We start from the raw sequence: 27,592 nt of genomic DNA, 5'->3' as shown, positions 1-27,592 counted from the left end.
AAACATCTGCAGCAGGAACATCTGTCCTATTCATCCTCCCCAAGAAAGACTGGTGGGGAAAAAGCCTCAAAACTCGTGCCCTTTCTTGTACCAATACTCGTGGTTGTAATTATTTACGCTTGTGGTTCTCTTTACAGATTTTGGGGTTTTATACAACAGTATTTCTGATGGCTCTGTACAACCTAGTATTTCTGCGCATTTTATTACATGGTTTTAAAATGTAAACTAACAGTTTTACGTGTTTACCACAGCTTTTGGGGAGTTTTTTTTTTTTTGTCCTGGGTTTTAAACCACCAAATGTAAAGAGCTGAAAATGTAAATAAAGAGCTCCTTTTGTAAGATCACGCGTGCTTTTGCTCAACGTAAATGTGTGATAAGCGCAGAGCTGCTGGCTCTACGTAAAGCACTGATGGCAATGCCAGGAAGCCCTGTACCGCGGGTGAGAAGTGGCTCCTGCCTTTCAGAGGCGGCATCTGCTTCTAAAGCTGAAGCTCAAAGTCCAATTCATAGCTAACGCTAAAGGAAAGCCTCTTCTTCTCCCAGTGTAACGGGGGGAGAGTTGGCGTAGACGGACACTAACCGTCTGGTCTGCTCTGTGATGAGCAGGTCGGTCTCCTGGGTGAAACGTGGGCTCCGGCGCCTGCCTGGCCTGAGGTCTCCCGGCTGGAGGAAACCGAGGGGAGGGTTGGGTTTTTCTCTTCCTGCTTAGCAGGAATCCCAGGATGTGGAGGGTTGTCACTGCTCACCCCGGTCGGTGCGGGAGAGGGCGATATGAGCCTTGCTGGATCCTTCAGGAGAGCAGGGGCTTGAGATGCCATGAAAAGGCTGGGGCTTTGCTTTCGGCAAAGGCGTCTGACGCTGCGTCAGGACCGAGCCTTTCTGCCAGGACCCCGGGCTCTGTGGCGCCTCTTTGGGCTCACAGCTGCTGCTTAACGGAAAATGGAGAGTTTATTGCAAACCAGAGCTCTTCCTTGGCCCACTCCCGTTAATTAGCGCTTGTAGCTGAGCTTGTTTTCGCAGCAGGTGGAGCTGCGAGTCTCCAGGTGGGATTGGAGCCGCAGCAGGCAGGGGTGGGTTATGAGGGCTCTGCAGATGCCCGGTTGTGCAGGGAGGCTTCTCCTGGTGACTGCTACGTCCCCGCCTCGAGCCAAGAAAGATGGAGCCTGAGCAAATGCAACTGGGAAGCCTGCACCAGATCAACAGCCCTGCTGGGCCCATGGGTTGGCACACATAGGCTGGAGCCCCCAAAAATCAAATGCTTGAAGAGGCTGTGTTCCCCCAGACCAACCTTGCTCCCGGCCCTTTCCCAAAGGTAGGCGCGAGGGCCCCTGCGAGTCCTAGGACCTGTGTGTGCACATCAGCTTAGAGGATCGGGGCCAAAACACAGTGACCCTCCACCCCCCCACCCCGGCAGTGGCTGAACTTCCCTTTCAAGATTAATGTCCTTTATGTAAAATGGCAGCCATAGGCCACAGCTGAAGGGTACTAACTGTCCTTGCTGGAGCTGTGGCTTTCCTGCCACACTGTTATAAGATGCTGATGTTTTTCCTTCACTCGCTAATTGTCCCTCAGTTCTGGGGGACGGGAGGGGAGCGATCAGGAGCAGGGAGAAGAGCAGCTGGGGTGAAGGACGTGCGTCTCCGCCATCACCATCTTCCAGGGGCTCAGCTCCTTGCCCTGGAAATCAAAACAATGATTTAGGAAATAATTTTGCCCGGATGGGCCTGCGGCGTTTCATGATTAAGTGCACACGTACAACAACTCCTCCCGTGACCCAGCTGGGGCCAAAGCTGTGCCGCAGGCCCCCAAAGAGACCCGTGGCGCGGTTGAGCAGGCGGCAGCAGCGGTCCACCGGCGCTGGGTGGAAAGCGCAGCGCGGCGAGGGGAAGACGTGAGGGTGGTGAGGTTTCCCGCAGGACCCCTCGCTCGCCTGGGAGGAGCCGGCCCTGCGGACGGGGACGCAGCCGAGGTCTGCGGGAGGTCGCTGCTGCCGCCGTCCCGCTTGGCCTCTGGTGCGCTGGGGCTCCGCAGGAGCTGCTGCTACGCTGGAGCAGCCTCTGCTTTGACGGGATGAAGCTGTTGCTTTGGGCTCCCATCAGGAGCCTGAGTCCAGCACTGGGAACGCGAGAGCCAAACCTTTAGCTTCCCCCTCTTTCAGAGCATGCCAGTTTAGGCCTCTTCATTTACACTACTAGAAAGCGCCTCTGTCCCCGCGCTGCAACGCATCTTTAACAGTACGTTGGCTAGCGTTTGGCCGACGGCCGCGGTGCCACGGAGGGCAGAGCCGCCGGTTCCCTCGGCGCTGCCCGAGGGGCCGACCGGCCGAGGAGACAGCGGCGAGGAAGGCGGCGGCGCAGGGAGGCGGCAGCGCGGCCGGGCGCCCCAGGCCGCTGCTCGAGGGCTGCGGCCGCAAGCCTGAGCGGGCGCGCGCGCGCCCGTGGGGGTCAGCGCCGCGGCCCGGGCGCCCCGGCGCCGCGTCCCGCTCTCCGCCTTCCCCGCCCGGCGGGGGAACGCCGTCCCCGCCGCCGCCCGGCGAAGCCGCCTGGGCCGCCCGGCCGGGCGCGAAGGCAGGGCGCCGGGCGGGACGCGGCGCTTGGTGGCCGAAGCGGCGGCCCGGCCCGGCCCGGCCCGGCTCGGCCCGGCCGCCCTGGGGGAGAGCCCAGGCGGCGGCGGCCCCGCCGGAGCGACCGGCCGGGCTGGGGCTCGGGGAGCCGCCGCGGGCCGAGCGCTGAGGCAGGGCCGGGCCGGCGGCGGGCGGAGCGGGGACTCTTATTTTGACCGCGGCGCCGCTCGGCCGGGCGGGGGCAGCAGCTCCCCCCTCGGCGGGCGGCGCGCAGGCCCGGCGGCGCCGCGGGGGCCCGGCCCGGCCTGGCTAGGCCCGGCTCGGCCGCGGCCGCCGGGCAGCGCGGAGACCCCCGCGGGCTCCCCTCCGGGCCGCGGCCACCTTCCCCCGGCTCCCGCTGCTGCCCGGCGGGCCTTGGCGGGCGGCGGGGCCGGCTGGGCGCCGGAGCGGCCCTCACGCCGTGCCCCCACCGCCCCACGGTGCCGTGGGAGGGTCAGGAAGAAAACGGCCCCCTCGTTGTCTTCCTTCCGACGCTGTTCCCACTTAAAAAGCGGCGCAGGCAGCCCGCGAGGGGCCGGCGGCGCGTGGGTCGTGGTCCCCGCAAGGAAAGAGTAGGAGCCCCGGCGAGCCTCCCCCTCGCTCCGCCGCTGCTGTGCTCGGTTTCGGGGTGCCGCAGGGCTCGGGGAGCGCCGTGCCGAGGCCGGTGAGGGGCCGGCGGCAGGGCTTCGGCGCCTGCGGAGCTCGCCCGCTCCCCTCTTTCCCTCCTTTCGGGCTGCCCGAACCCGGGTGAAGAGCCTCTCGCTGATGGAGAAGCTCAACAGAAACGGGCTCGGTGTTGTCAGCTCAGGAAACTGCTCCCTGCGACCCAGGCACGCGGGAAAGAGCCCTTGTGGCGTTGGGACAACTACGCCACGTCGCACTGAAAATGGGGCGACTTAGTCGGGGAGGTGTATTCAGGGGGTTTTTGCGTCTGTCTGCGTTTTGGGTCCTGGTTGGGAGACACTGAGGTCTGACTTGATGGCATCTCTAAACCTCCTGTCCCTCCAAAAACCAGACTTGTGGTTTGGGAAACTGAAATTGCAGCAAGAGCCCCAACGGTCATGAAAAATCTGCCCTTCGGTTCGGTCTGAGGTTTCCAAAAGTCTGTTCTGGGAATCGGGGCACAATTTCTTGCTTTGAAAGCTCTGCAACCTCTCTCCAAGTGGGGCAAGCAAGAAGGGCTTGTGGTTGATTGATGAGATAAATTACCCAAGTGCATGAGCTTTGCTGGTCTCTTTGCTCTACTTCATCTGACAAATTTACAAATGCTGGTGCCAGGACAGATCAAATGCCTGCAGTCCCAACAGTTTACTTTGCAAAACTTGGGTCAAATTTTGCAGCTAGCTGCGTTGGGGTAGATCCAAAGAGTCTCTGTGGAGGGTGAGTTACGCCACGCTTCTGCAGGTTTAGGTGGGAGTGGGAGCTATTCCTGTGTCAACGAGCATGATGTGTCACCCCAAATCCTGCTGGCTGAGCTAAATTAGTTAACAACCGTGTCTTTAAAGACGGCAGTCGCCTCCTGCTCTGCAACTTCTAGCACAGCTATACCGGGTGAGGTGAGGCCTGCCACCTCCTGCATTAAGATGATGACAATTTGTCGGGAAAGGCAAATGGGACGGGCGGTTTGCCAGGCGCAGGGTCCCGGCGAGGGGGCCGCGGCTGCCACGGCTTGCACCTACGTGTTCGTTGGAGGGGAAACCCTCGAGGAGCGAGCTGGCAGCGAGCTGGGGATGCCGGGGTCGCGCGCTGCCGCTCGCTTGTGCTCCCGGGAGTCGGAGCCCCGCAGGGTAGCAGTCTCGCTGCAGAACAAATAAAACCATATGGCCATGTACCCACGGTTGCCGGAGAGGAACAAGGGCATCCGTGCAATTTTTCTCTGCGCTTTACTTAAGGCTCCAGGAAATCAATCAATCTGCAGATGAAGGGAATATTGTTCCTCCGGAAAGCTGATAATAAACGTGCAAATTGACGTCACCGGGCTTGAAGGCTCTCATCTTCCTCCAAGACAGGAGGAATTTGCCAGCGCGGCAAGCTGGTGGAGTCGAAGCTGCCCTCCTGCCACCTGCTGGGGCGAGCCCGGGGTGGGATTTGGGTGGGCATCCCTGAAGCAGCGTCGGGTCCCGAGAGCCCTTTCAGCCGGTAAGGTTAAGGAGTTTATCTTCCCCGGGTGCTTTACAGAGGCCGCAGCGTCCTCTGCTCTAGCTTTACTCAAGAGTTGTAAAAGAGTTAATTGCTTTGCAATCATGGCTTTACAGTCCCAGGCATTAGGAGACGCCTTGTGGGTATTCTTAGGGTGAAAGCAGCTATTGGGGGCGTTCAAGGCACCGTTTTGGAAAAGGTGACAAAGCCCGATAAAACCTTCCAGGGGAAAAACCCCTCCGCAAGGCTTGAAATGGGTCCTTCCCTCCCTCCCCGCGCCAAGCACGGATGTGGCTTTATTTAAAAAAAGACTACTGAGGCTTTTCATGCACTGTGCCAAAAATAACAAAAAAGTTGGAAAAGTTAAAAAAAGATTTTTTTTTTTTAAGGATAATTTGTTGGCAAGATGGAGGAGCGCTTTCTGGGATCCCGGAAGAGACTTGCAAGGCTGTAATTTTTTTTTAGGTTTTCAGCAGGCCTAGATACCAGTTCTGGTGCCGTTATCCAGGGCAGTTAACGAGTGCTGGGTAGTCCTGAAAGGTTGAGACTTTAATTATCTACTCAGTCAAGAGTAAGCCGCTGGCTTCACCCAAGCAAATGCAGTATTTACTGCCCGCCGCCTTCTTTGTCTTTTCTTTTTTCCCTTTTTCTTTCCATTTTTGAATAGATGTTTTGCCTGAATTACAGATTAGGTTGAAGGTTAAGTATTTTTTGTATAAAAATAGTGAAAAACCCTCTCAAACCTGGCAGCCCAATATTGAAAGAGCCCGCTGCCGCTAGATACCGTCACGTCTGAGGTGAAAATACACTGATCTTTAAGGACCAAGTTAGCGTTATTGCGCTTTGGCCTGCCCGCCTTGCTTGGTGTCGCTCATCGGTTTTAGCAGAGCTATCAAGCACTTACAACTGTTGGGGGGGGGAACAAAAAGTCGGCGCGTTCAGGGAATAAGCTAACTAGAGGTGTGGGCGTCTCGGGGGGAACCTCGGCCTGAGGCGCTCGGTGGCGTGGGGAGGCAGGGGCAAGAGCAGCACGGATGCGGCTTTGGGAGCCGGATAAAAATTGCTGTACCGCTAAATACTACGGGCTGGCCGTCTTCTTGCCCAAGGAGGAACGGAGGCGGCTCGCCCGGCGAAGGTGAGAAAACGCCACGAGACACGTGACTGCTCGATGCCCCCGCTGCGTGTTCCTCCTAACTGCCCTCAGCAAGCACGGTGAGAAGTGGTGCTGCGCTTTAATTGTGTGTTTTCATCGCTCTCAGCCCGGTAACGAGATGCCTTTCTCCCGGGTTGATGCGCTGGCCGTAGGGCTCCTTCCGCCGTGGTCGTACCGACGACTCTGACCTCCTTCCGGGGCAGCTCGGCCGGGAGGGCCGTGCTGGGGCACGAGGGGACTCGGGTTGTAGGCCTCCTCGATCTGGAGCTGCCGAGCGGCCGCCCCGTCGCTGGGGTGCATGGCGGGTGTTCGGGCAGTCTCGAAAGCGGTGGTTTTTCCTCCGCGTCGCCCGCGGGCCGTGGATCGGGGCCTCGACCGTCTCCTCGCGCCAGCCCTTTCGCCGGGTCCTGGGCCGCCCTCATGTGCTCCGTGCTCCGAAGCCACAGTCTCTAGGTGGCTCTTGAGACATACTTTTGTTTATTATTTTGTGATTTCACAGGAATTTCAGGGGTGGCTGGGGAGGTTTCAGTGAGACTGCGTATGGGGGAGGAGGAGGCGGAGGAAACTCCTGGGTAAAACTTAATTTCTGCTCTTGCGTGTCTCTCTGAAAGGCACACAGCCAAGATCGTGGAGCAGTCGTTTTTAAAACGCTCCTAAATTGTCTCCCCCGATGCAGGTTGTTGCATGATTATGTGGATTATTATCTTAATAAGGGCATCAGCAAGAAGAGCCTTGGGGTGCCATGGCGCAGCCGGGGGGCGGCTGGCTCTGCCGAGACACCCGCGTGCCTGCTGGGCACCATCCTGGCCCATCGGCGGCGTCCCGGCCGCTGGCTTGGTCACGACGGCCCACCAGGCCGGGGGGGGGGGAGGATGGATCGCTCCCCTCCCTTCTTCGCCCACCAAAAATGACACAACTGTCCGATGACGGAAGTGCTGTGAGCGAGCGGGGAGCGGGCGGTGGCTGCCGTGGCAGAGCCCTCCTCCATCCCTACCTCCATCCCACCTCGTCCCCATCCTATCCCATCCCACCCCATCTCCAACTCATCTTCATCCTGTTCCCATCCCATCCCACTCCATCTCCATCCCATCCCCATCTCACCCTCAACCCTGTCTCCAACCCCTCCTCATCCCATCCCACCCGTTCCCCTCCCCTTCCCACTCCCATCCCCATCCCCCCGCCACCTTCGTCCCGTCCCCGCCCCCACCCTCGCAGCCTGGCTCCAGCTGTACGGCACCCTGCGGACGGGCGCCGCCATAGCCTTGTACGGCCAAAGGAGCCCCGCGGGGGCTGCCATGCTGCTTCACGCATGCGCCGAGGCCGCCGGAGCGTCTCCATTGAGAAGAATGAGGGGAAAGGGGAGGAGCCAAGGCGTGAGGAGCCGCCGAAGGGGGCGGGGCTACGCTCCGGGGCTCCGGCCATGGCCACAGTGGATGCCGAGGTGAGTGAGAGCGGCGGCGTCCATCTACCCCGGGCGGGGGGAAGAAAGATGGGGGAGCGTGGAGTGGTATCGCCCAGGGCCAAACGGGTTCTGTCTGAGGCCGGGAGGGGGGCCGTGCCCCCGCCGCCCCATGGTTCAGTCCAACTCCTCTGAGGGGAAGAATGTGGGAGCTGCTGCCATTGTGTGTAGGGGGCCCGGGACTCTGTATAAGTAACACCCCTCCACAGTTATTCAGTGGTATGGGCCATACAGGTTCCGGGGTTCCCCCAATGGGAGCGAGTGCGTGTGGCGGAGGCGGAGGGAGGGCGGGCGGCGCCATCCAGGTTCCGGGGCTCCCCATGTGGCGGGGCCCCGGGCGGCGCTGGCATGGCTCCATCCAGAGTCCAGGGCCGGCGGGTGCGTGGCTGGAGCCGGGCCGCGGCTATGAGGCATGCAGGGTCCCGGGCCGCGGGCACGCGCCCGTGCGGGGGCAGGCATGAGGCATGCAGGGCCCCGGGCCCCGCGGGCAGGCGGCGTGCGGGGCCCGGAGCGCCGGCGACGCGGGCGGGCCTCGCCCTGCCGCCGCGACCTGGCGGCCGCCCCCGGCGCCCGCTGCTTCCCGCCGGCCTGCGGGGAGGCGTCGTGGGCCCGGGCCCGGGCCTGGCCGCGAAGGGCCCGCGGCGGCGTCCCGAGGCCTCGGGGCCGGCCCCGCTCCCCCCGGGCCCGGCTGGGTCAGCCGCGGCGCCCTGCAGGGAAGCGCCGGGGCGAAGGCGAAGCGCCGGCGAAGCGCGCCCTTCGCTTGCAGTCAGAGATGGGGCGAGAGCGGCTGTATTAAACACGCTGTGTCTAAATCCTCTTGAGCGGAGGGCGTTCATAAAGCGAGCCAGAAGTTAGGATCTTGCCCTCTGAGAGAAAGGGGAGCTGGAAACAAGAATTAAGGAGGCGGGAGGAACGAGGCGAAAGGGCTGTTGGTGAGAGGTAGCAAACTTTTCTTCAGGGAGAAAAACTTTCGACGCCAAGGGGCCTTTGGAGGGTTCCAGGGCGGCGACTGAATTTCCCACTTTGCTAAGAGTGCGTTGCTGGACTTTCCTTTCACTTTTCCTTTGTGTGGTAGGCAAAAGTAGGCGCAGAAGCCTCCACGGTAATAGGTTGGTCAGAAGGAGTCGCCGTGGTTGGAGTGCCGGGACGGTGCTGAAGACTGCAGGGCGGCCGGGGTGGGGGGGGTTGCAATGGCATGTGCGATATCCAGTATAGTGCCCCAGCAGTTCATCAGGGAATCCGGGTTATAAAGTTACCGACCGCCACAGCGTTCTTGTTTCTGCTCTTGGTATAGGGGTTTGACATGCACTGAGTGAAAGGCCTGAGAAAATACCAGCATCACATCCAAAATCCCCAAAGAAAATGAAGTTTGCCATGTAATGACAGTTAGCCAGATCTGTAAACGTCGCCAAAGAGTGCGGCGCGCAGCTCAACTACCCCATAAAGTGGCACACAAAGCTGAAATGCCTCTATGCTTGCTGTGCTTTTTTTTGTGCCAATCTGAGGCTTTTCCCCCACTTTTGTTACAGAATGTGGAATCTTTTTATAAGTCTGCTTACGCTCAGGTAAACGCTAGGTTGCAGCATGCTGACTGACAGACGTGCGCAGGGAGAGCAACAAGATAATAATGCAGTTGTACGTTCATCTATGAACTGAATAGAAATAAGTGCTAGAGATGGCTGGGTACTCCATATCTAGCTAGATGCAGCTGATGATCAGCATCTTCTGACAGCTTGGCTACACCTTACCATTCAGGTATGTGAGAGTGTATGCTGTAACCATTCCCAGCTCTTTTGTTTGAAATACTGTGTTCAAAAGGTTATATGGTGGCAGGGGAATTTCTTCCTTGTGGGAGATGGAGTTTGTAGCATGGCTACACAGATGGCAACAGCAGTTCTTTGCAAAGTGCTGCGAAGACAGAGCTTGAATTTTATTACGCAGGCAAGATTCCCGTTGTCTGTGATGGAAGTTTTGTCCCAGGCAGGATCCTTGCGCTTTCTGTTGCATCACAGCTGCATCTCAAGGCCTGATCCTGCTGCCTCACCTTTGTGCTTTCAGAGAGGGTCCGGTGTTAATTTTGTTGCAAAATAGAAGAGTGAGCCCTGAGCGATTCCATTATTTCATGGTCCAGTTTTGCCTTTATCTGCCTCGGTGTGATTCCTTTGAGAATGGCATGGCATGGCTGTAACCAGGGCAGGAGCTGGCTCATAACTCAGCAAATCTTAGTGTACAGGTTAGCCTTACAACTGTAGATGCCCACCTCTTATTTTTGGAAGCACCTTCCAGGAGTCTTGGCTAGAGTCTGCTCTATAGGTAAAGCATTAAGAAACATGGCTCTTAGAATCAGGCTTAATATCTGCAAATGTGGCAGTGGATTATGGGGAGGAGAACAGTGACTCGGAGTTTAATTCAGCTATAAAACAGTCTAGTTATTTCCTCTTCCACAAATTCAATTAATTCTGAGGCCAGATTTGCCTTCGCTTACACCCCACTGAAGCCAGAGGGGAGGACTTTGGTGTAAATCAGGCTGGAATTTAGAAATTGGAGTAGGTCCTCCTTGCTTACCCCACGGTTGTAACAGAAAGCAAGGATCAACATCGCACAACGGTGTTTTACTGTGCCATGCAGGTTGGAGCAGAAATGAGGAATTGCTTCGCTTGGTGAAGAAAGGTGCAGAGATGTGCTCCAAGCAGATGTGATGTTTGCTCTGAATGAAGAGCTGAGTTGGGGCGCGGGGGCGAGAAGAGTGCTGTTTGTGTATCTCTGGGCAGCGTCCACACCAGCTTTTCCAAACACAGCTACTGACAGCCAGTTAACTCAAGATAAAAACGTGTAGCACAGAGTGGCTCCTTAGGGCTGGTGGCTGAGGGAGAATCACTCTTATCACCAGGATCTTAGTATGTCCTGAGTGGTAAACTTTCTGTTTAGGGAGTGTGCGATCTTAGTTAAAGGCTGCCTCGAGTAATCTCTGTGTGTTGGGGCATGGTTGAGCTCCTAAGTAAGTAGCTGTGCTGCTGTCATATTACATGCAATAACCATCTTCCATCGATAGCAGGTTTCTTCTATCCAGTGCAGTTGGAGTGTTTTATGTATTTTAGACCAACTGTGTATACAATACTAAAGTTTCAAGCTTAAGGGATTGAGTTTGTCTTGCTCTGCCGGTCTTATGATAGTGCAGGTTCATTGGATTTGTTGCTGTTGCTCCAGTTTGCATCAGTGTTAGTGACAACAGAATCAGTTGACCTTGTTTTTGTATGTTTCCTAAAGTGGTCGGTTGGTGTGAGCACGAAAACAGAGATTTCAAGCCACGATGTTTTCCCCGAGGCTCATAATAACCTCAGGAAAGCTGGTGCCTGCATGCTAAGCAGGAAGTAAGGTGTGTGCGTGTGGCTTTGAATGAAGTGGTTCTCTTCAGAAGTTACACTGCATTTTTCATCATTTTTTCCTCCTATCTGTTCTGATCTGTAACATCTTTTTTCTGGAGTTGCAGCTTTGATCTTTAAAGAGAAGCGATGCCATGCGCGCCACACAGAGGACAGATTTCCCCACTGCTCAGCACCCTCAGTCGAGACCAGATCTGCCAAAGGATTCAGCACCCAGCAGCTCCCCACCTTTTAAAAGGGAGGACTCAAGAGGCTGGGCAGTTTTGAACATCTGTCTCGTGATGCTAGGGCTTTGCCCCAGCTTTGATCCTTGCTCTCATCCCCTTAGCCAGCTGGTGCTGGGAGCGCTCTGTAGGCAGTCCTCCGCCTGTTCAATGAACTCCCTACTGGATTAAGGGGCAACGCTCACTCAAGTCAAAGCACTTCCTATTCATGGGTCCCTCGCTGGAAGGAGGTTGCCGTAATAGGCCACTGAGTGCAGGAGTGCTAATGGGAAAGGCCAGGACCTAACGAGCAATGCCTTTGAGGAAGGAACACGTAGATGATTTCTTCAGTTTCCCACTTTCTGTTTTGCAGGTGACGTGAAATCCAGTGCTTCTTTCAGGCCTGCCCTGCCCTTCCGCCTCTCTCGTTTACTCCTGCCAGCCAGGAGTAAGTGCTGGCTCACAAGGCAGGAGAGGGCTCTGCTTTGCTTTCCCATGGCCGTGCTGGCTCACAAGGGAGGAGGGGGCTCTGCTTTGCTTTCCCAGGGCCGTTGCTTTTAATACAGAGTCTGTTTCAGTAACTTGCAGCAAGAAATCTTAAGGCGTTTAAAACCCCATCATCTTTTCTGCCTGGGGAGCTACCTGGAAGCCTGCATGTTTTGATGGCTACAAGACCGATGTTTTCTTCAGTCTTGTTAGAGCAGAGGGGTATGTTGGTACTACATTGACATAATATCATGAACACAGGCCAAAAAGGGTGTGTTTCCAGGTGTGCTAGATTTCTTCTCCAGTTCCAGCTTAAACACGGTTTGCAACATTTTAGCTGCATCTTTGTCTCCAGTGAAGAAAGGAGTTCTTTCCTCCTCTTCGTTAGAGAACACCTAGTAAGGGCGGGAGAGTTTATAACTTTATTAATTAGAGCCTTTCCCGTAAGGGTTACTTCATCCTGTTAGTGTTTTGAAATCACAAACTGCCGTGTCCGCGATAGAATTTTACCCTATGTGAAATGGATGCAAACATCTACTTCCCTAACGTGAATTTTCTCCGTGGTACATTAACCATGCAAAGCTAACTGTGGGCTAACAAAAGCTGTTTGGAAACTCATCTATTTCTTCCATGGAGACAAGCTTTAAATAATAACAGAATGGGCAGATATGACTTCGAAAGCTTTAAGAATGCCCTTCAGTTGTGTTAAGCTAATTTGGTTGAGCCAACATGTCTGAAGAAAGTCTCTGAAGAGAAGTCTGTCAGTCAGGGCAGAATTAAGGGCCGGTTTATACTTTAAGAAAAGCTTTTCCAATGTAATTATTCTGGCTAGAAAGGATTATTTTTCTTTTTTCTTTACTGAAATAGCAATACCAATAGAAGACCTTGCTGTGGGCCTTGCTATATTAGTTTAGAAGTGATTGTAAACAAGAGCAGCTTATTTCTGCTTTCCAAACCAGAGCCTTGGTGTACATTTAAGAAGTTTTGCCGACATAGTTACCTGTCCGTGAGTGGAAAGAAGTTGCTCTCCCTGTCACCATAGCTGTGTCAGCAGAAGTACAGCTATATTAGTTTAGAAGTGATTTTAAACAAGGGCAGCTTATTTCTGCTTTCCAAACCAGAGCCTTAGCGTACGTTTAAGAAGTTTTGCCGACATAGTTACCTGTCCATAAATGGAAAGCGGTTGCTCTCTCCCCCACCATAGCTGTGTCAGCAGAAGTCCTAGTAGAGATGCAATTACCAGCAAAAACCCCAGCAACAAGAAGAGCAAACAGTTCTTCTGTGGAGGGAACTGATTTGAGCTGTGCTGGCAAATACAGTTGGATGGGCACTCACCTTGCAAACAGCTGTGCCAGCTGAAGACACGAGCGTCCCTTGGCAGTTCATTGTTGCTAGCAGTGACTGATGCACCGGTGGTGTATCTCACGTCTACGTGTGCATGAGAGCAGCTGGTATCAACATGACTAGGGACTGGTACTGTTGTATTGCCGCTGATCTGAAATACCAGTCTGGGGCCTTGTTCTTCATCACCTTGCCTGACCCTTTGTGATCTGTCCCTTCACCTGTTGGAGGTGGGGCAATGCCACCTGCGTGGCCTCTCTGCGTGCTTCAGGAGCGGAGACATGGAGTGTGTGGAGGTATTCCTCCTGGTTTTCCCCCCTTGCAAAGTGCTGTAGCAGAGCAGGTGCATGTGCGTATTGGGTCATTGGGAAAGAAAAAGGGATGCTGGAATAAGAGGTTTCACAGTAGAGTAAGAGGATAAGAGGCCAGTACTACATCCTGCTCTGCCATCTATGATGGAAGAAAACTTTCAGGGACGGATCTTGCCTCTTTCAGCGAGATCAGATTGACAGGGAAGGGTGGATGTTACTCATATTCCCCCCAACTCCGATGAGCTGTGCTCTGTGGTGGTATGTGTTTCGCTGTGTTGTGAGAGGTTCAAGGGGGTCTGTTCAAGTGCTTAAAGACGCGTTTGCTGGAGACTCCCCCCCCCCCCCCCCCCCCGCAACTTTGTCGTGTGAGCCAGAAAAGTAGCCGATGAAAGGCTCACCTCACTATCTACATCTCGGGTGGCTTAGGGAGAAGAGTCACCTAAATCCGTCCTCCTTCGGTGTACGGGCAGGCACATCCCATAGGTGATTGCCAGTGACTAGCTGAAGCGGTGAAGTAAATCTGAAAGGGAGTGAAAGAGTTTGCTGTAGCCCTGCTGGCTTAGCTTGACTGCCAAGCTCTGTGAAATGCGTATAAACCCAGAATAAACTGTACTTATAAAAGCGCTTTATACTAGTATCACTGTGTCCAAAATAGAAAGGCTTTTCTGCTTGTAATTAAAAATTTCTAGCATAGGCAAAGTATCAAGGACATCCAGTGTATCCTCTTTTCAAGTAGGAAATGTTCTTCCGGGAGGATTCCTGTTTCCTTAATGCCAAGCCTGATGCTCACCGTTGTCCTGCAGTCTGCCTCTGTACTGGCGAGTTTTGCCCAAGTTTACATTTAAGAATAGTTTCGCTCCATGGAGGAATTACAGTTCAAAAATGCTGCCTGGCACAAAGGGCAGACAGCTACTGAACAAGGTGAGACGATACGGTATAGGGCTGAGCTGCTTGTGTGAATAAAAGGGCGGGCTTGGGGGCTGGAGGTGGGCTATTAAATATTAAATCCATCCTTTTCAGTGTTGTATCTCCTCAAGGGAGAGCTCTCCAAGGCAGTGGTGAGCAGTGTCAGTTTAGGACAGGAAGGCAGTGAGTGGGATGGATTGCTAGAGGAGAAAATTCAGATCCACTTCAGTTTGCTTGTGGCTAATCATCCTGGAGAAACAGCACGCAGCAAAGGGAGGAAATTTGCAGGTGGCACGGCTGAGGAGGAGGTTAAGCGTGGAGCAAGATAACCAGGCTGACATGGATAAACTCAAAATAAAGCCAGGTAAGTGACTTATCCCATTTGTTACAGGGAAATGTAAAGTTATGCAAACAGGGATAAAAATGTCCGAAAGGATTATTTTTCTTGGGTCAGATAGGCCATTGCACAAACCAGGAGAGGTTATGAGCTTGCAGCGCTCCAGCATTCAAAACCGGCAGCAAAGAGTTTGGGATCTGAGCAAGCTGAGGTGAGTAGAAATAGCGGTCATACCCAAAGACTGCAATGACAGGCTGTTTAGCTGTGATTTGGGACAAAGTATTTGAGCTAAGCCCAGGAAGCTGGTGATTCTGTAGAATAATGTACTTGCCTATGCTTGCAGGGTTTGTCGATAATAAATGTGGGGCTTACTCCTTCTGAGGAGGACAGAGGGCGGCCAGGATGAATCGGAGGGCTTTTGCCATGCATAGAGCCTAAGGGAACACGACCCCAGAAGCACAGCATCTCCATGCAGAGGTGATTGCAGTCCATGCGTGTGAGCAGAAGTATTTTGTACTTTGGCCTTGGTTAGGTTAAGACAAAAAGTCCATGTGTACAAAGTGTTACTTCAGATTTCTAATTGCTTTATTTTAGAACTCTAGTCTAGATGCGAACAGATGTATTTTAGCATGTTGACTGGCAAAAGTGAACCCTGAACTCCCCAGTAATGTTGACCATGACCTGCTGATGCATTTGAACACAGCCCTGAGTGCTGCGAAAAGTTGTGATTTTTTTTTTCTTTTCCTTTTTAAGCCTGAACTCCTGGATTCTTGAGACTCTCAGCCTCTTGAGACTCTCTCTTTTTCCTCTCAAATAACGTTTCTAGGCCTGGCAATTTCAGAAGGAAGTTTTAATATGTGATTTCTCCCAAAGGCTCAAAGCCAGGAGGCAAATAACCCAAAGATTTTGTCCAACGGCAGTGGTACCTGGGGATATTTCGCACTGCCAGTCACAAACGTTCAGAAGCTGTAGTCAAGTCCTCTCAAAAATCATAAAATTGTTTCAAGAAATGGGAAATTAAGCATGCACATACACATGTAGCAGACTTTAGAAGGATTAATGGGTTTCAAAACTACATGCTTCATCCAGTTGTTGCTTTGGGAATTGAAAGTAGATCTGTTGCAACATCAAGAGGTAGATACTGGAACAACTTTCGGTGGTGACTAGTGAAGGCAGATGCCCAAATGCCTTAGGCTTTAAAGCTATGCCTTACCTTACAATAAACCCAAGTTCTTGGTGTTGCGTTAGCTCAGCCCAGGTTTGAGCAGCTGGGCAGCAAAGCCGTATCTTCTTTACTATTTCTTCCCTGTAGTTTAATTTATTCTCTCTTTTTATCTAGATTCCTGGCGTATTATCCCATGGATTTTTTTTTTTTTCCTGCTGCCCTTATCTGAAATTCATTCCCATGCATTTGCTTTAGACACAAAGAAAGGAGCTGTGGGACAGCACTGGAGGTCTGCTAACACTGTCTAACTGGTCTTTGCCCTGGACAGGGTGTGAAGTAACAGCCACATCTGCATTAGCCAGCACAGGGGTGGGAGGTTTTTGTGGTTGAAACAGGCAGCACTCGCGGCTCGGAGGGACGGTAGTACAAACCTGCACTAACGAGGGCGTTTAAATCACTTGGATTTTGGGGCAGGCTCTTAGAGAAATTAACATAAATTTTTGATGCATTTCTTATGTTGAAGGGGCTAGGTAGCAAATCGTATACCCATCAAATACAGTTTTATCAGAGGATCAGTATTCAGGAGACTAAAATGCCAACAATCAGGCCGCTAGCTGGTTTATATGACTCAGTCTAGTATCCTGCTGGCCTATAAGTTCGAACATAAAACTCCAGATTGCAAGAACGTAAAGCATGACGCTAAATATTTTATTAATTGAGGAGCATTATTAATATTAGTTAGGCATCAGCATGCTAAATCAACATCCAGCATGCTTTGAACTGGTAACCCAGACATTTGGTGTTTTTATTTGCATACTTGCGTGTAGCAGCCTTTGTCAACTAGGCCGTGTTTTAAATTTTTGGGAGCCGTGAGTTTCATACAGCTGAAATGCTTTTGTTCTTTGCATTATTAGGAAGGGTATTTTTTAGTACTGTTAGGAAGTACTGTTTCACATTGGTGCTTTAATCCCTCTTGAATATGCAGGGATGATTGTTTGTAAGCAGGTGTCCTATAGGATCTGGAGACGTTCCATGGAATATTTAACCTTCTTTGCAAAACTTTGAGGATAAACAAAGAATGCTCCTTGAAAAAAGATAGACTTCACTGCTATGAAATGAGATGTAATATTTACTCTTGCTATAGTGCCAGATCCTGGAGCTTTTAGAGCGTGTGCAGAGAGCCGAGGTGAAGAGCCATGCTGTCTTTTAATCAGCTTCCCCTTTTACCAGGAAGACACCACCAGTGAGCAAACAAACTGCTACTGAGCACATTTGCTGAAAATTTGTCTGTTTTGGCTGCTAAGAATTTTCAGTAGAAAGGGAGAGGTTAGCACAGCCTCAGGCTTGCATCATTTGAAAAGACCAGCAAGGGGTGATCCTCTTCTGTCTTGGCTATATCCTCTTTGTCTTCCAGGCACCGCAAGTTGTATTTCCCATCTAAGAGTCTGTCATGCATGGGGCACCCTGTACCTAGCTCCCACATTTTTGGGGTTACTTTGTGGGCTACTGGTGCTGTGGTTACACTCTTGGGTTTCTAAGAGTTCAGCATCTTTCCTGCTGCAGCGCGATGTTGATAGCACACGGGCTTTCATCGTTCAGAGCTCTTCTTAAAAACTTATTTGTTTGATATCTTCTCAAACGTGTGCCTCGAGACTGGCCTCAAAGAGGTTCTTTAGAGACGTATTTTATCTTTTTCCTGCTCCTGTGTGACAGCAGACTAGTCTTTTACCTCCTGCTAAGGATGCAGATGCTGCTGCTTTATGCGTATGACAAGATGCGCGTTATATTGCTGCTGCTACTTTTTGTCCTGGAGCTGGGGCTCGAGGCTGCTGTCGGGAATGACATACGACACAAAGATCATCTCACCCCCAAGCGAGTGTGCAATCTTAAGTCCGGGACACAGCGCTATCAGAGATGCCATCTGGCTGCAGAGGACAAGGTCGTGAGGTGAGGAGGAATCGGGTGGCTTTGTCTGCTCGAAGGCCCCGTCAGCCCGACAAAGTTTTACCAGCCAACTTGCCTTTCTCCACCGAGCCTTTGTTTCCAGCCACGCTTCTGATGAAAGGCAGAAAACGGCAGCTTTTCCATTGGCTGAAGAAAACCACCTCCCCGTGCGACACAGGCCCTTGACGGACGCGCGCTGCCGGCTGCGTGCCAGGGTGGATGCGCTCCAGTGGCATAGCTGTATTGGCAGCTGCAAGCCCCAGGCTCTTACTCGTGGGGTGCTGTCTGCTGCCAAAAGAGCCTCTTGCGATGGGGAGGCAGCGCTGACAAAAACAGCTGGGAGAGGGGATTTCCGCTATCTGCTTGGGAACGCACCTAGCTTAGACGTCCGGAGGACCACCGTTTTGAGCCGGTATTGCCTACTTAGTGGAGACAGGTAGGCTCAAAGGAAACGGTTCAGATATTCTGAGTTCAATCCCTGGAGGACTTAGGTGTAATATGGTTCCCCCCCAACACGCTTGTGATCCAGCAGCATGGTTGTGTCAGCAGCTCGCAGCCAATGCAGGCCCTGGCAGCAGAACTGTGTATTTTGCAGACGTGGCCAAAGAGCTGTTTGCAAGAGGCCCCCATCGTCTGTGTGTGTTTATGCATTGGATGCAGAGAGATGTTTTAACTTATTTTTCAAATGACAAAAAACTTCCCAAGTAGAAGTTGGTGTGGAACTGCTGAGAGCAGCTCCTGGAGCAACAGTACCTGCTTTTAAAGAGAAATGTAAATTGTGACATGCAGCCCTGTGGTTCCCGCCCTCGTTCCCTGATGAGTCAGATATCTTAGCTTGCACTGGGATGGTAGTGCTGATGCAGCTGCTGATTGCTGCCAAAGCAAGGAGTCCACGCGGGGAGATGAGACAACATGCCTTGTCCCTGCTGGGTGCTCATTAACATTTTCTTGCTGGCGTATTATTAATTAAGGTAATTTTTATTGCACTGTAAGTATACGTGGTGCTTTGCAAGCACAGAACATAACCTGCTTTTTTCCCAAAGATTTCCTGATATATATGTTATGCAGTGTGCAAAGTGAGAGTATTGGAAAAACTGACTGAACTGTTGAATATTGAAATAAGGTAAATGTGTTTTGGTCTTTTTTTTCCCCTCACGTAGCAGATGCCCAGCTTCATGGCTGGCTGGGGCTGGTGAATGTGGAGCTTTATGAGGAGAGTGCTAAGGACTTGTAAATGCCCTTTACACAGAATTAGTGCAGGCAGATAATAGGACTTAAGAGCAAGGAGAGTTTGCAACATTGACCCCCGTAAGACAGAAGAGTACATAGAATAGAGTATAACATTAAAAAGAGTTTTGGGACTTGATCCAAAACCACAGAAATCGGTGGGGGATTTGGCGTCAGCTTCAGTGAGAGCGGATTGCCTCCAGTGTACCCAAGCAATGGGGCAGTCAGCAATTTAAACAAAAGAAGCTAAAGAACTGTCCAAGCAAGGCTGGTTGCCTGAGTCTGCTTATGAGATTCAGAGTTTGTCCCTGCCGAAAAGCCACTGGTGCCCGAAGGGACTTGGTAGTCGTGTGAAATGCCACTGAATTGAAATTCTGCTAATTGGCATCACCGTGCCGGGGCTTTGTCTGCTGCAGATGTGCAGGGTGTCCTGACTGTCGGGAGCGCGGGATGCCCTAAAGGTGCAGCAGGGTGCTGCGCGTGGCCGGCATGCCTGCGGATAGAAGGATCCTCTTTGAACTTGCTGTTTCAGATCAGTTTGGGACCTGTGCATTTGGAAGTAGTTGAGTCTGCTAAGGTTACATACGCACCTGCCTGTGCTCCTTCCTCGTTCTGCGAGCTGCCACCTGTACTTCAACTTGTCGCTTAGCCCCTTCGGTGCTGGTGGTGTCCCCCAGACGGAGCCATCCTCAACCGTCCCAGTCGAATGCTGGGGCCGGATTCTCCAGTCTGTGCTGTTTTCCAGGCTTCGTCGCTGGGACAGGTTATTTGATGTCTTTCTCCCAGTGATGCTTTTCCCAGCTGGAAAAGGGAGGCAGCGATACAAGGCTGTGAAGCCTGACTTGGCGATATCCTCGCATTCCTTAAAAGCCTTTACATTGCAAGTGTTGCAGAAATGCAGAACGTTATTTTTTGAATGTACCTGTTGCCTTCACTGGGTAAGAGATGGCAAGTTACTTAGGTCAAAAGTTTTACTATTTAATATGTGCTCTGGTTTCTGGCTTGCTGCCCTGAGATCATGAGTGGACCTGATTACGATTTTTTTTTTTTTTTAGAAGCACTCTATAATTTATGATTTGTGATCAAAGCCAGTATGACTCCAGATGTCCAGCACCTCTTCTTTGGACTTTTGATATCAGCTCTGGACTTTATTTTGAAACAGTGATCCATACTCTTTCTAGTGGTCTCTTATTCCGTTCTGAAGTCAGGCTAATGTATCCTCTTCCAGCCTAACAGTTCTTATAGAGATATCCTGAGGAGTAGTTAGCTTGTATCTTCAGAAAGCTTTGAAGGAGAAAAGAACCTTGTGATGAGAACGCCTAATAATTTCTTAAAGCGTATTTGAAAAAAAAAAAAAGACCAGAACAAACCGATGCAATTATAGTATCCACTGCGTGGTCATTTGGTGCCGCTTGCTAGGAGATCCACTTTTGAAAAACAAATCCACTTTGACAGCCCATCACTGGCTTTTCGGAAGCAAAATACTGGGCAGAAAACTGTCACTTTAGGTGACTTCCCACTTTATTTGTTTACGCCCGTTTTTCTGACACACTTTTCCAAGAGCATAGCGGTGGCAGCTGGAGAGTCAGGCCTAGATTCGTGATGCGGGTAAGTGGGGGAAGGAAGAGGGGGGCCGAAAGGGGCCGAAGGCCTCCGTTAGCACCCTCTGCCGTGGGGTGCCTTACGGGTGCTGCAGCACAGGAGCACCGGTCGCCCTCGCAGGTCCCTCCTGGCCCTGACCCCCCCGTGTCTGGCCTCGCAGAAGCACTGGGAAAAGCTCTGCGCTATTGGGTGATTTGGCCTTTTTTTTGGGGGGGGGGGGGGGGGAATAAGAAAAAGGCCTTAATTTTAGCATGAATTCACAATACTTCCTTTTATTCTGCCCATGACAAAACCATATATTATAATCCCCCGCTCAGCCTAGGTAGGATTCACCGCGTAGCAGGCCGCCAAGGCAGAGCTTAGCTCCTACGTGAAGCCCGTTCTCCTGTCTGTTGGCTTTATTTGGCTCTGGGAACTAGGGTGGGAAGCAGTATGTTACCCTGGACAGTAGAAGTTAAACTGCATGAAAAGGTTAAGCAGGATTGCTTTTTTCACTGCATCATCAGAGCTTTGTCAAGATTTGGCCATTGTAGGCTACGTTTTCTGTTAGCTGTAAATAACCCTATTTCCCAGTAGCCTGGTGGCTGAGGTGCTAGCTGCTTCCTGGCTATAGGGCTTCGCGTCTAAGCCCCAGACGGTGGGGCAAGTGTGAGCCATGCCTCCATCCAGCAGCGCTTCCTGCGGAACGCTATGCAGCCGTGTTGTGCTGGTTGAGCGTGGCTGCGGTTTTGCTGGTAAAATAAACCCTCTTGAGTGAAGCAAGCTACTTCCATGGCATAAAGACCTCGTGGCGAGGAGCTCCTGTAGATGAGCTTTCGCAGAGTCTCCTCAGCAGAGCAGGGAAGCCAGGAATCAGGAGACGAGGCCTAGGCGGGGGATTTTAGACATAAGTTGCTGGTTTGCAGCCGTTGGACTTGTAGAAATAACCGTCGCCTGGATGGTCATGACGGTTCCTTTGCGTGTTAAAAGCTGTGACTATGAGTTGCGTGGCCAGGGCTGTCCTGGGAGAGCTTGTTTACGTACAGCTTTTAGCACGCACACGCAGAGCCTATACAAATCCCAGTGCACAGGCAGTCAAAGACAAAGTTAGCACTTCTGTATCAGCATAGCTCATTCATACGAAGGCACAGGGCTTAGCCGTGTCAGTATAAGCCCATTTACACTGGTGTAACTGCGACTGTGCCGCACGTCATGTAAGCACATAGAGAGAGCAAGGTTGTGTTTGTGTTAGTATGACTTGGGACATGCTTTGTGTAGTCCGAACAAGACTGTGTTGCCGTAAAGACGTGCCTCTAACAGAGACGCATTAAAAGATACAAAATTGTGGCTGGACCAGTAGATATGTCCTTGAATTAATTCTTACTTTTTTTTTTCCCCATCATATTGTTTCAGCCTCTGTCATTCCATGTGTATTTATTTCTGTGCGGTTGTGGGCTTTTTTTTTTTTTTTTTTTAAATAGGTCAAATGAGGAACAAGATATTTTGAAAACACGCAAGTGAAAAGCTGGAGCTAGATATCAGTCAAAGTGAGGCTGGACCCTATCCCATTGCTTGTTTGCTGCGCATACCATATGGAAAGTACAGTGTTGAGCAAAACAGAGACAGTCCCAGAGCGTGGCAGAAGCACGAATTCTCCCAGCGTGGTGAGCAGCCGCACTGGGCTTGCTCTCTCCTTGGCTGGCTCTGGTCTTCAATGTGAATCACATGAGGGAACGGTGCAAGATGCTAGGACGCGTCAGAGCATTGATAGCAGCCTGTTTTGGAAGGCTGCGTTCACGGTTCTGTGCCGTCCATAACAGTCTTTCAAATGATATCAGGGGCTTTGGATCAAGTTGCTGCCAACTCCCGCAGTTTTACGGAGGGCGGGACTCTCGCTGAGCTCCCTGCGCGTTATGGCAGGCTTCAGACCGTAGGGCTTGGCCATCTGTTTCCAAAGCAAGTCAGTCACTTCGTGCTGTGATCCTGAGCGATTTATGTAACTTCTCCACCTTTGAATTTTAATCCACAGAGTGGAAGACATAAGGTTTGTCTTCCTCATTGCTTGGTTTGTAACTTGTACAGTGGGTTGGGAAGGTGCCAGTGTAAAAGTGCAGGTGTTACAAACTGCAGGTAATGCTAACTCTGATCAGGCTTTGAGCCTTGCTGTCTTGAAAGGGGTACTGCCTTTGTTAAGCCATCATACTCGTTTTTGTAAGCCAGCATGAGAATTTTTGCCTTTTTCGACCTTGCTAAGCCAGCATGAGAATTTTTGCCTTTTTTGACCTCACTAAACCATTTGCCTAAGCTTTGAACAGGTTTTTTGCCTTTCGCTCTTAAAGGCAGACATCTCTAGGAGCTCCTTTCTGTTGCTTCTGCTTTGTTTTTATGAGTAGTTTTTAGTCTCGTGCCAGTAGGGTGTAAATGTGCGTATAGCAAATATGGTTTCTGGGAGTGGCTTGCTTTCACAGGTACCTTTCAGCAGCCTTTTGGAAGTAGTCATCACACCAAAGGTTGAAAGCCACTGTTGTAGGTGATAGGAAAGTCAGACTTTGAGGAACAGCTTCTGATGACACTTCTGAATGAGACAGGATCAGATTAAACAGTGTTTGTTTATCATGAGAGACAAGGTCACTGTGAACAGCGTGGGCCAATCCATGTGTATGTGAAGTTCATGGATCTTCTAAACCCTTTTAAAGTTCTCCAGTGTCAAAACCAGTGCTGTAGACAGTGTGATGCAGTGAGCAGAAACTGCCACGGGTTGATTTTGACAGTAGGCTGTAATCACACAGAGCACGCCTGCTGTTGACTGTCCTCCCCTTTCCCATACTCCAGTGGCTAATGTTTAACAATTAAAGCATTGTGCATACATCTTTGGTGTAGTGTCTCCATGCTGAAGGTGATAGCAGGGCCAAAGGAAAGTCCCTGAACAAGTCTGCTTTCAGGAGTATTGTATAAAACATCCGTGTTCATTGCAACCAGGTGGGCCATCGATAGCCTGGAAAGATGACTGGAATGCGGTGAGATCCCGTGAAGAGACTAATTTTGTGTTCCCTCCCACAATGAACTGCCTAAATTTAGTCTGAATTGGATTTGTCCAGGGAGGACTGCTTTGACTGGACCTCTTTCTGCAAAGACAACCTGCTAAAAATACAGGTAGGGATTTACTTCACCTTTACAGAACTGACCGCCCTTTAATTCCTGCACCTGTGCACCTAAGTCAGCCTTAAGGGTCTCAGAGCTTAACAGCACGTTTATGCTGAGCATTAAGTAACGGCTCATGAAGAACGGCAGTGCTTTGGTCAGTCGTGGGGCTCCTAATAAGAAGTAGACATGGGGCTGAGCTGCCATAATTTCATACTGAGATGATGGACTTGCTAAATTACTATTCTGCCCACTAAAATTATTGTACGTGGCAGGTTCCTTCTGCAAGGGAAGAAGTATCTTGGTCCCATTTTATCATCTTGAGAAAGTCCTCAGCGAGGCGACGGAGCCCTCGCTCCTTTTGTTCTCTAGTCCAGTTTTCTAGAATTTGCTGCTGAAACAGCACTTTCAAACCCAAAGCAGGCAGGATCCTCGTCTGATGAAACCGTACGATTTAAAACAAGGAAGCGCAGCACAAACGGGTGATCGTGAACTTCTGTGTCAAATGGCCACAAGTCGAGATGAAGAGGAGGAATGGCAGGATACGCTATCTTATCCTCTTGCGGGCTGGCATTGTTTTCACCATAAAAGATCAGAAATACTACTGTGTTGCTGCCTGAGCTACGATTTGTAATATTGCTGTATTATTTTCCTGTGGTGTTGGTGGGGAAACCTAGATTAGACTGAGGCTGGCTATCCATCAAAGCCAGGCCAACAGCAGGCATGAGGGTCGCTCCCCAGATTGGGGGAAAGAGCTGCTTCTGTGGTTAGCAACTCCACCAGTTTTGCAGGCTTCTCTCTACAGCTCTACTGACCTTCTTGCAGTCTGCAGGCCCTGCGACTTGCCATTCACTTGTACGGATGGAGGGGGAGCAAAAAAGGCACTATAGTTTATACCAGCAAAATGCAGGCATTGTGTGAAAATTACTCTGATAGGCTGCAAAACTTAGGAGCTTGCTCTTGCTCTGCAGTGCGGTTTGTGGGATCCTGTCAGCTGATTTGGCATTTTGTGGCTTTACTATAAATGGTGATAGTGATACCGTATTTTGAGTTAACACTTTTTTTTTTTTCTCCCTCTTCTGAGTGCTCTTCCATGCTTTGCCACGATGTTGCATGTTAGACTGACAGTATAAAAGCCACCTGCAGGTGCTCTGTGGGTAAGAAGAAAGGAAATCCTTTTAGATTTTGGGCATACGTTCCCACAGCTTCCTGCTGTCCTGGCCACTGATGAAACGAGGAACCAAGTGCACTGCAGGTAGCTAATAGATGAAAGCCTCAGTAGGCTCCTCTACAAGGAATGGAAACAGCTCAGTGCCTCACCCAGCTGTGGCAGGTATGATTGAAGTAATTCATTATCTGCCCTCTTTCACCTGCCCAGCCTTCCCAAAGCTCTGTTGAAAACAGAGGCGATTTAGGCCATGTCCTGGGGTGTCTGCACTTTATCAGGCAAATGGAGGGTGAAGAGCGAATACCAACCAACTGGTTGATCCTACTTCCGTTGGGTCACCCCTTTTTGTTTAGCTATCAAGCTCAAATACTACTCTTCTGTCTTTCCCGCTAGATTCACTGAAGTTTCTCAGCCTGTAAGATTTGGTCATAATCATTGTACAAATGTGTGCCTTTCTGGGACCAGTGCTCATGTCAAATGAAGCCAGAAGCCCGAGGGGCTCTGTATGCATCGGGAGTTGCCAGTCCCCTTACTTAGAGATAGCGTCTTCCCAAGGCATACCTTATTCTGGAAATTCTCTCTCTCTCTTTTTTTTGGTTCTTTTACTTTTCTCCCTGGAAATTCTGTCTGTATCAAATGTGAGGATGTTTGTTTTTTATTAGGTACTTGGTATTTTTATGACCTCTTGCAGCCTGCCTAGAAGGGGGTCACAGCTACTCTGCATTACCTTGATGAAGCTACTCTAGGCTTTGTGAATCTGGGACTCTTCTACAGCATGTGCAGAAGGTTTCACAGGCTCTAGGGGTCTTGGATTTACTGGACTTGTGCAGCTTGTTGTTACAAATCACGTGTGTGTATCTTGCCAAGGAAATTCTTTATAGAAATATAATATCTCTAGTTTCAGACTTCCCTCCTTCTATTCTGGCAGTCAACACCTGATTTGGAGGCTACAGCATCCTGTAGGCCGCTTACCTCCTCTAGCAACAGAAGCAGAGTAATTTATTAAGTGTTGCTATGTTGTGTTGGTATTTTTATGCCTTTCTCGTGACATAGGTGAGCACTCATGCAAGCACACAACATAACATAAACAGTTATGCTATCAGAGTTTCTAGATTTGACAGTACTAGATAGAAGGTTCCCATTGCACCAGGCTCATATTCCAGCTACTTAGTCTCCTGCGGGTTGTATAGGCAGTTCTTATTTCTTGTCATTCAAATAGATCTTTAAAAATGGATCTGCATTAAGACCAGAACAAGCCTCCATGGATTTTCAGCAAGGCTGTTTTTTTTTTTTTTCCCTCAGTTGCACTTTGTTGGTACCGTTGGATTTAACAGCATCCCTTCTGACTTGTGCTGAAACGCACAGGAGGAGTCTTTGCCCCACATACTTGCATCATGTTTAGTCTGTCAGAAGAACAAAGTGCATTTCCTAAAATGAAATGATTAATTGTATACCCAGGTCACAGCAGGAGTATTAGAAAGATACCTTCAATTTGCTGTCATTGTGTTGCTAAATGCACTCATATCGCTGTTTTTGAGGCTCGCAGTAAAGTCAGGTGAGTCACAGTGAACCAGACTGGACTGGCGAGCAGTTAATGAAGGCTACCCCCACTTGTGCTTTTTCCCTACAAGCAATTGTTTGAACTAGAAGCATTGTATTTCCTCTTCACTGTCTCATCGTCCTCATCCACCTGAAACTTTTCATGTTACTCATGGCAAATGAGGAGTGTCAGAGGTGGATTTCACCACATCACATGTTATTTCCCATTTGGTAAATTAGTAATACACAGACATGCCATTCTGCAGGGATCTCTCTGTCCTGGCTGCTTTTTCAGCCAGGTTGAAGGCTGGGTGGGTTTTTAAAGGATGATATTTTAAAATTGAGAACAGCTTTGGTTTATTGACCTGCTGCTCTATGAATCGAGCTGTCTGGCCTGGCATCTGGAGATAAGAGGCTGTCGAGTAATTGCTTATTATTGACTGATTGCCAGCTTGGGCTGTTTGCTTGAAGAAGAATCAATAGCAGTCAATCTTCAAAGCCGAAACTCTGAGGGAGTATGACTAGTTTCCAAATTGGGAACGACAGGTCAGGATAACTCCATATCTGATATCCCAACTTCATGTTAAGGTGTAATCCTGCAACGGAGGAGGAAACGCAGAACATGATCTTCCTGCGTCGAGGCTTTCACATCTGCCTACTTTAAAGTCTGGGGTTTTTCTTTGCAGAGATTTTCAGGGATAGATCGTGCAGTGACTCCAAACCCTCCCTCCAAGGTGTCGGAGCAGTCCTGGCACCACCGGATAGCGGTGGGAGGCGCAGGTCGCAGCGAGTGACGAGGTGATTGGAGACATCCTGCATTAAGTCCCCAAAGGCTAGAACAGGGAGGGGTGGATGAGCAGCCTGCGCTATGACACATCCAAACCAACCAGTTTGGAAGCTTTATAAATAAAACAAAGCGTCTATTTTAATGCACGGTAACAGAGATTTCCTTTCTGTGGGTGATTCTATTTAGGTGACAACAGAACAAAATATCCAGTGTCACCATACGTTTTATCATTCCTTACGGATGCGGTCGCTATGGTGAGCATTCATTTTAAGAAGCAGACATAGCTCTTATTTAACACTATCATGACATGTTGCATTTTCTTGTGGATTCACATGTAGGGTGTAAAACATACAGTTGGATTCACGGCATCAGCGGCATGTGAGACTTTAAAAAAAAAAAAAAGGTTTAGATCTTTGGAATGACTCAGGTGAAGGCTGACAACTGGATTGTGACTCTCACGTTTTTGGCTTTAGCTTACTCCTGATTTACCTCAGCACTCAGAGGACAGACCGGTCTCTTGAGTGTCCTAGACCCAAGCAGGCATTTAAAACGTGAAATAAGAGGCTTTCATGGAGGAGGGGGAGCCTTGGATTTCTATCAGCTACGAAGAGTAATTAAGCAAAGGGACTTCAAATAGAGATAGGGGAAAGGGAACGTCGCTACGGTGGTAATATGGGATGATGAAAATGGAAGAAGGGAGAAGCATCTATTTCTCAAGAA

The 27,592-nt window shown here is 50.6% G+C and overlaps 1 protein-coding gene across 21 annotated transcripts in view; it reads left to right on the top strand.

Moving 5' to 3' along the window:
- The first annotated feature begins 7,263 nt into the window (after window positions 1-7,263).
- EHMT1 (euchromatic histone lysine methyltransferase 1) overlaps window positions 7,264-27,592 on the top strand; it is a 128,895-nt gene continuing 108,566 nt past the window's right edge. For 6 of the 21 annotated variants that reach the window (XM_068914335.1, XM_068914322.1, XM_068914331.1 and 3 more), the window contains exon 1: window positions 7,278-7,335. Coding sequence is in view for 5 of the 21 variants with exons in the window: in XM_068914329.1 (XP_068770430.1) it covers window positions 7,315-7,335 (21 nt within the window). In the remaining 16 variants the exon portion in view is untranslated. Of the gene's footprint in view, window positions 7,336-14,198; window positions 14,348-23,370; window positions 23,391-27,592 lie in introns of those variants that run through there. The other 15 variants (XM_068914329.1, XM_068914305.1, XM_068914326.1 and 12 more) reach the window with 9 other exon arrangements.

This window comes from Struthio camelus, chromosome 20 (assembly GCF_040807025.1).
Source record: "Struthio camelus isolate bStrCam1 chromosome 20, bStrCam1.hap1, whole genome shotgun sequence".
NCBI classification, from domain to species: Eukaryota; Metazoa; Chordata; class Aves; order Struthioniformes; family Struthionidae; genus Struthio; species Struthio camelus.
Note: the sequence above shows the minus strand (reverse complement) of the source record. Positions and strands in the feature narration are given on the sequence as shown.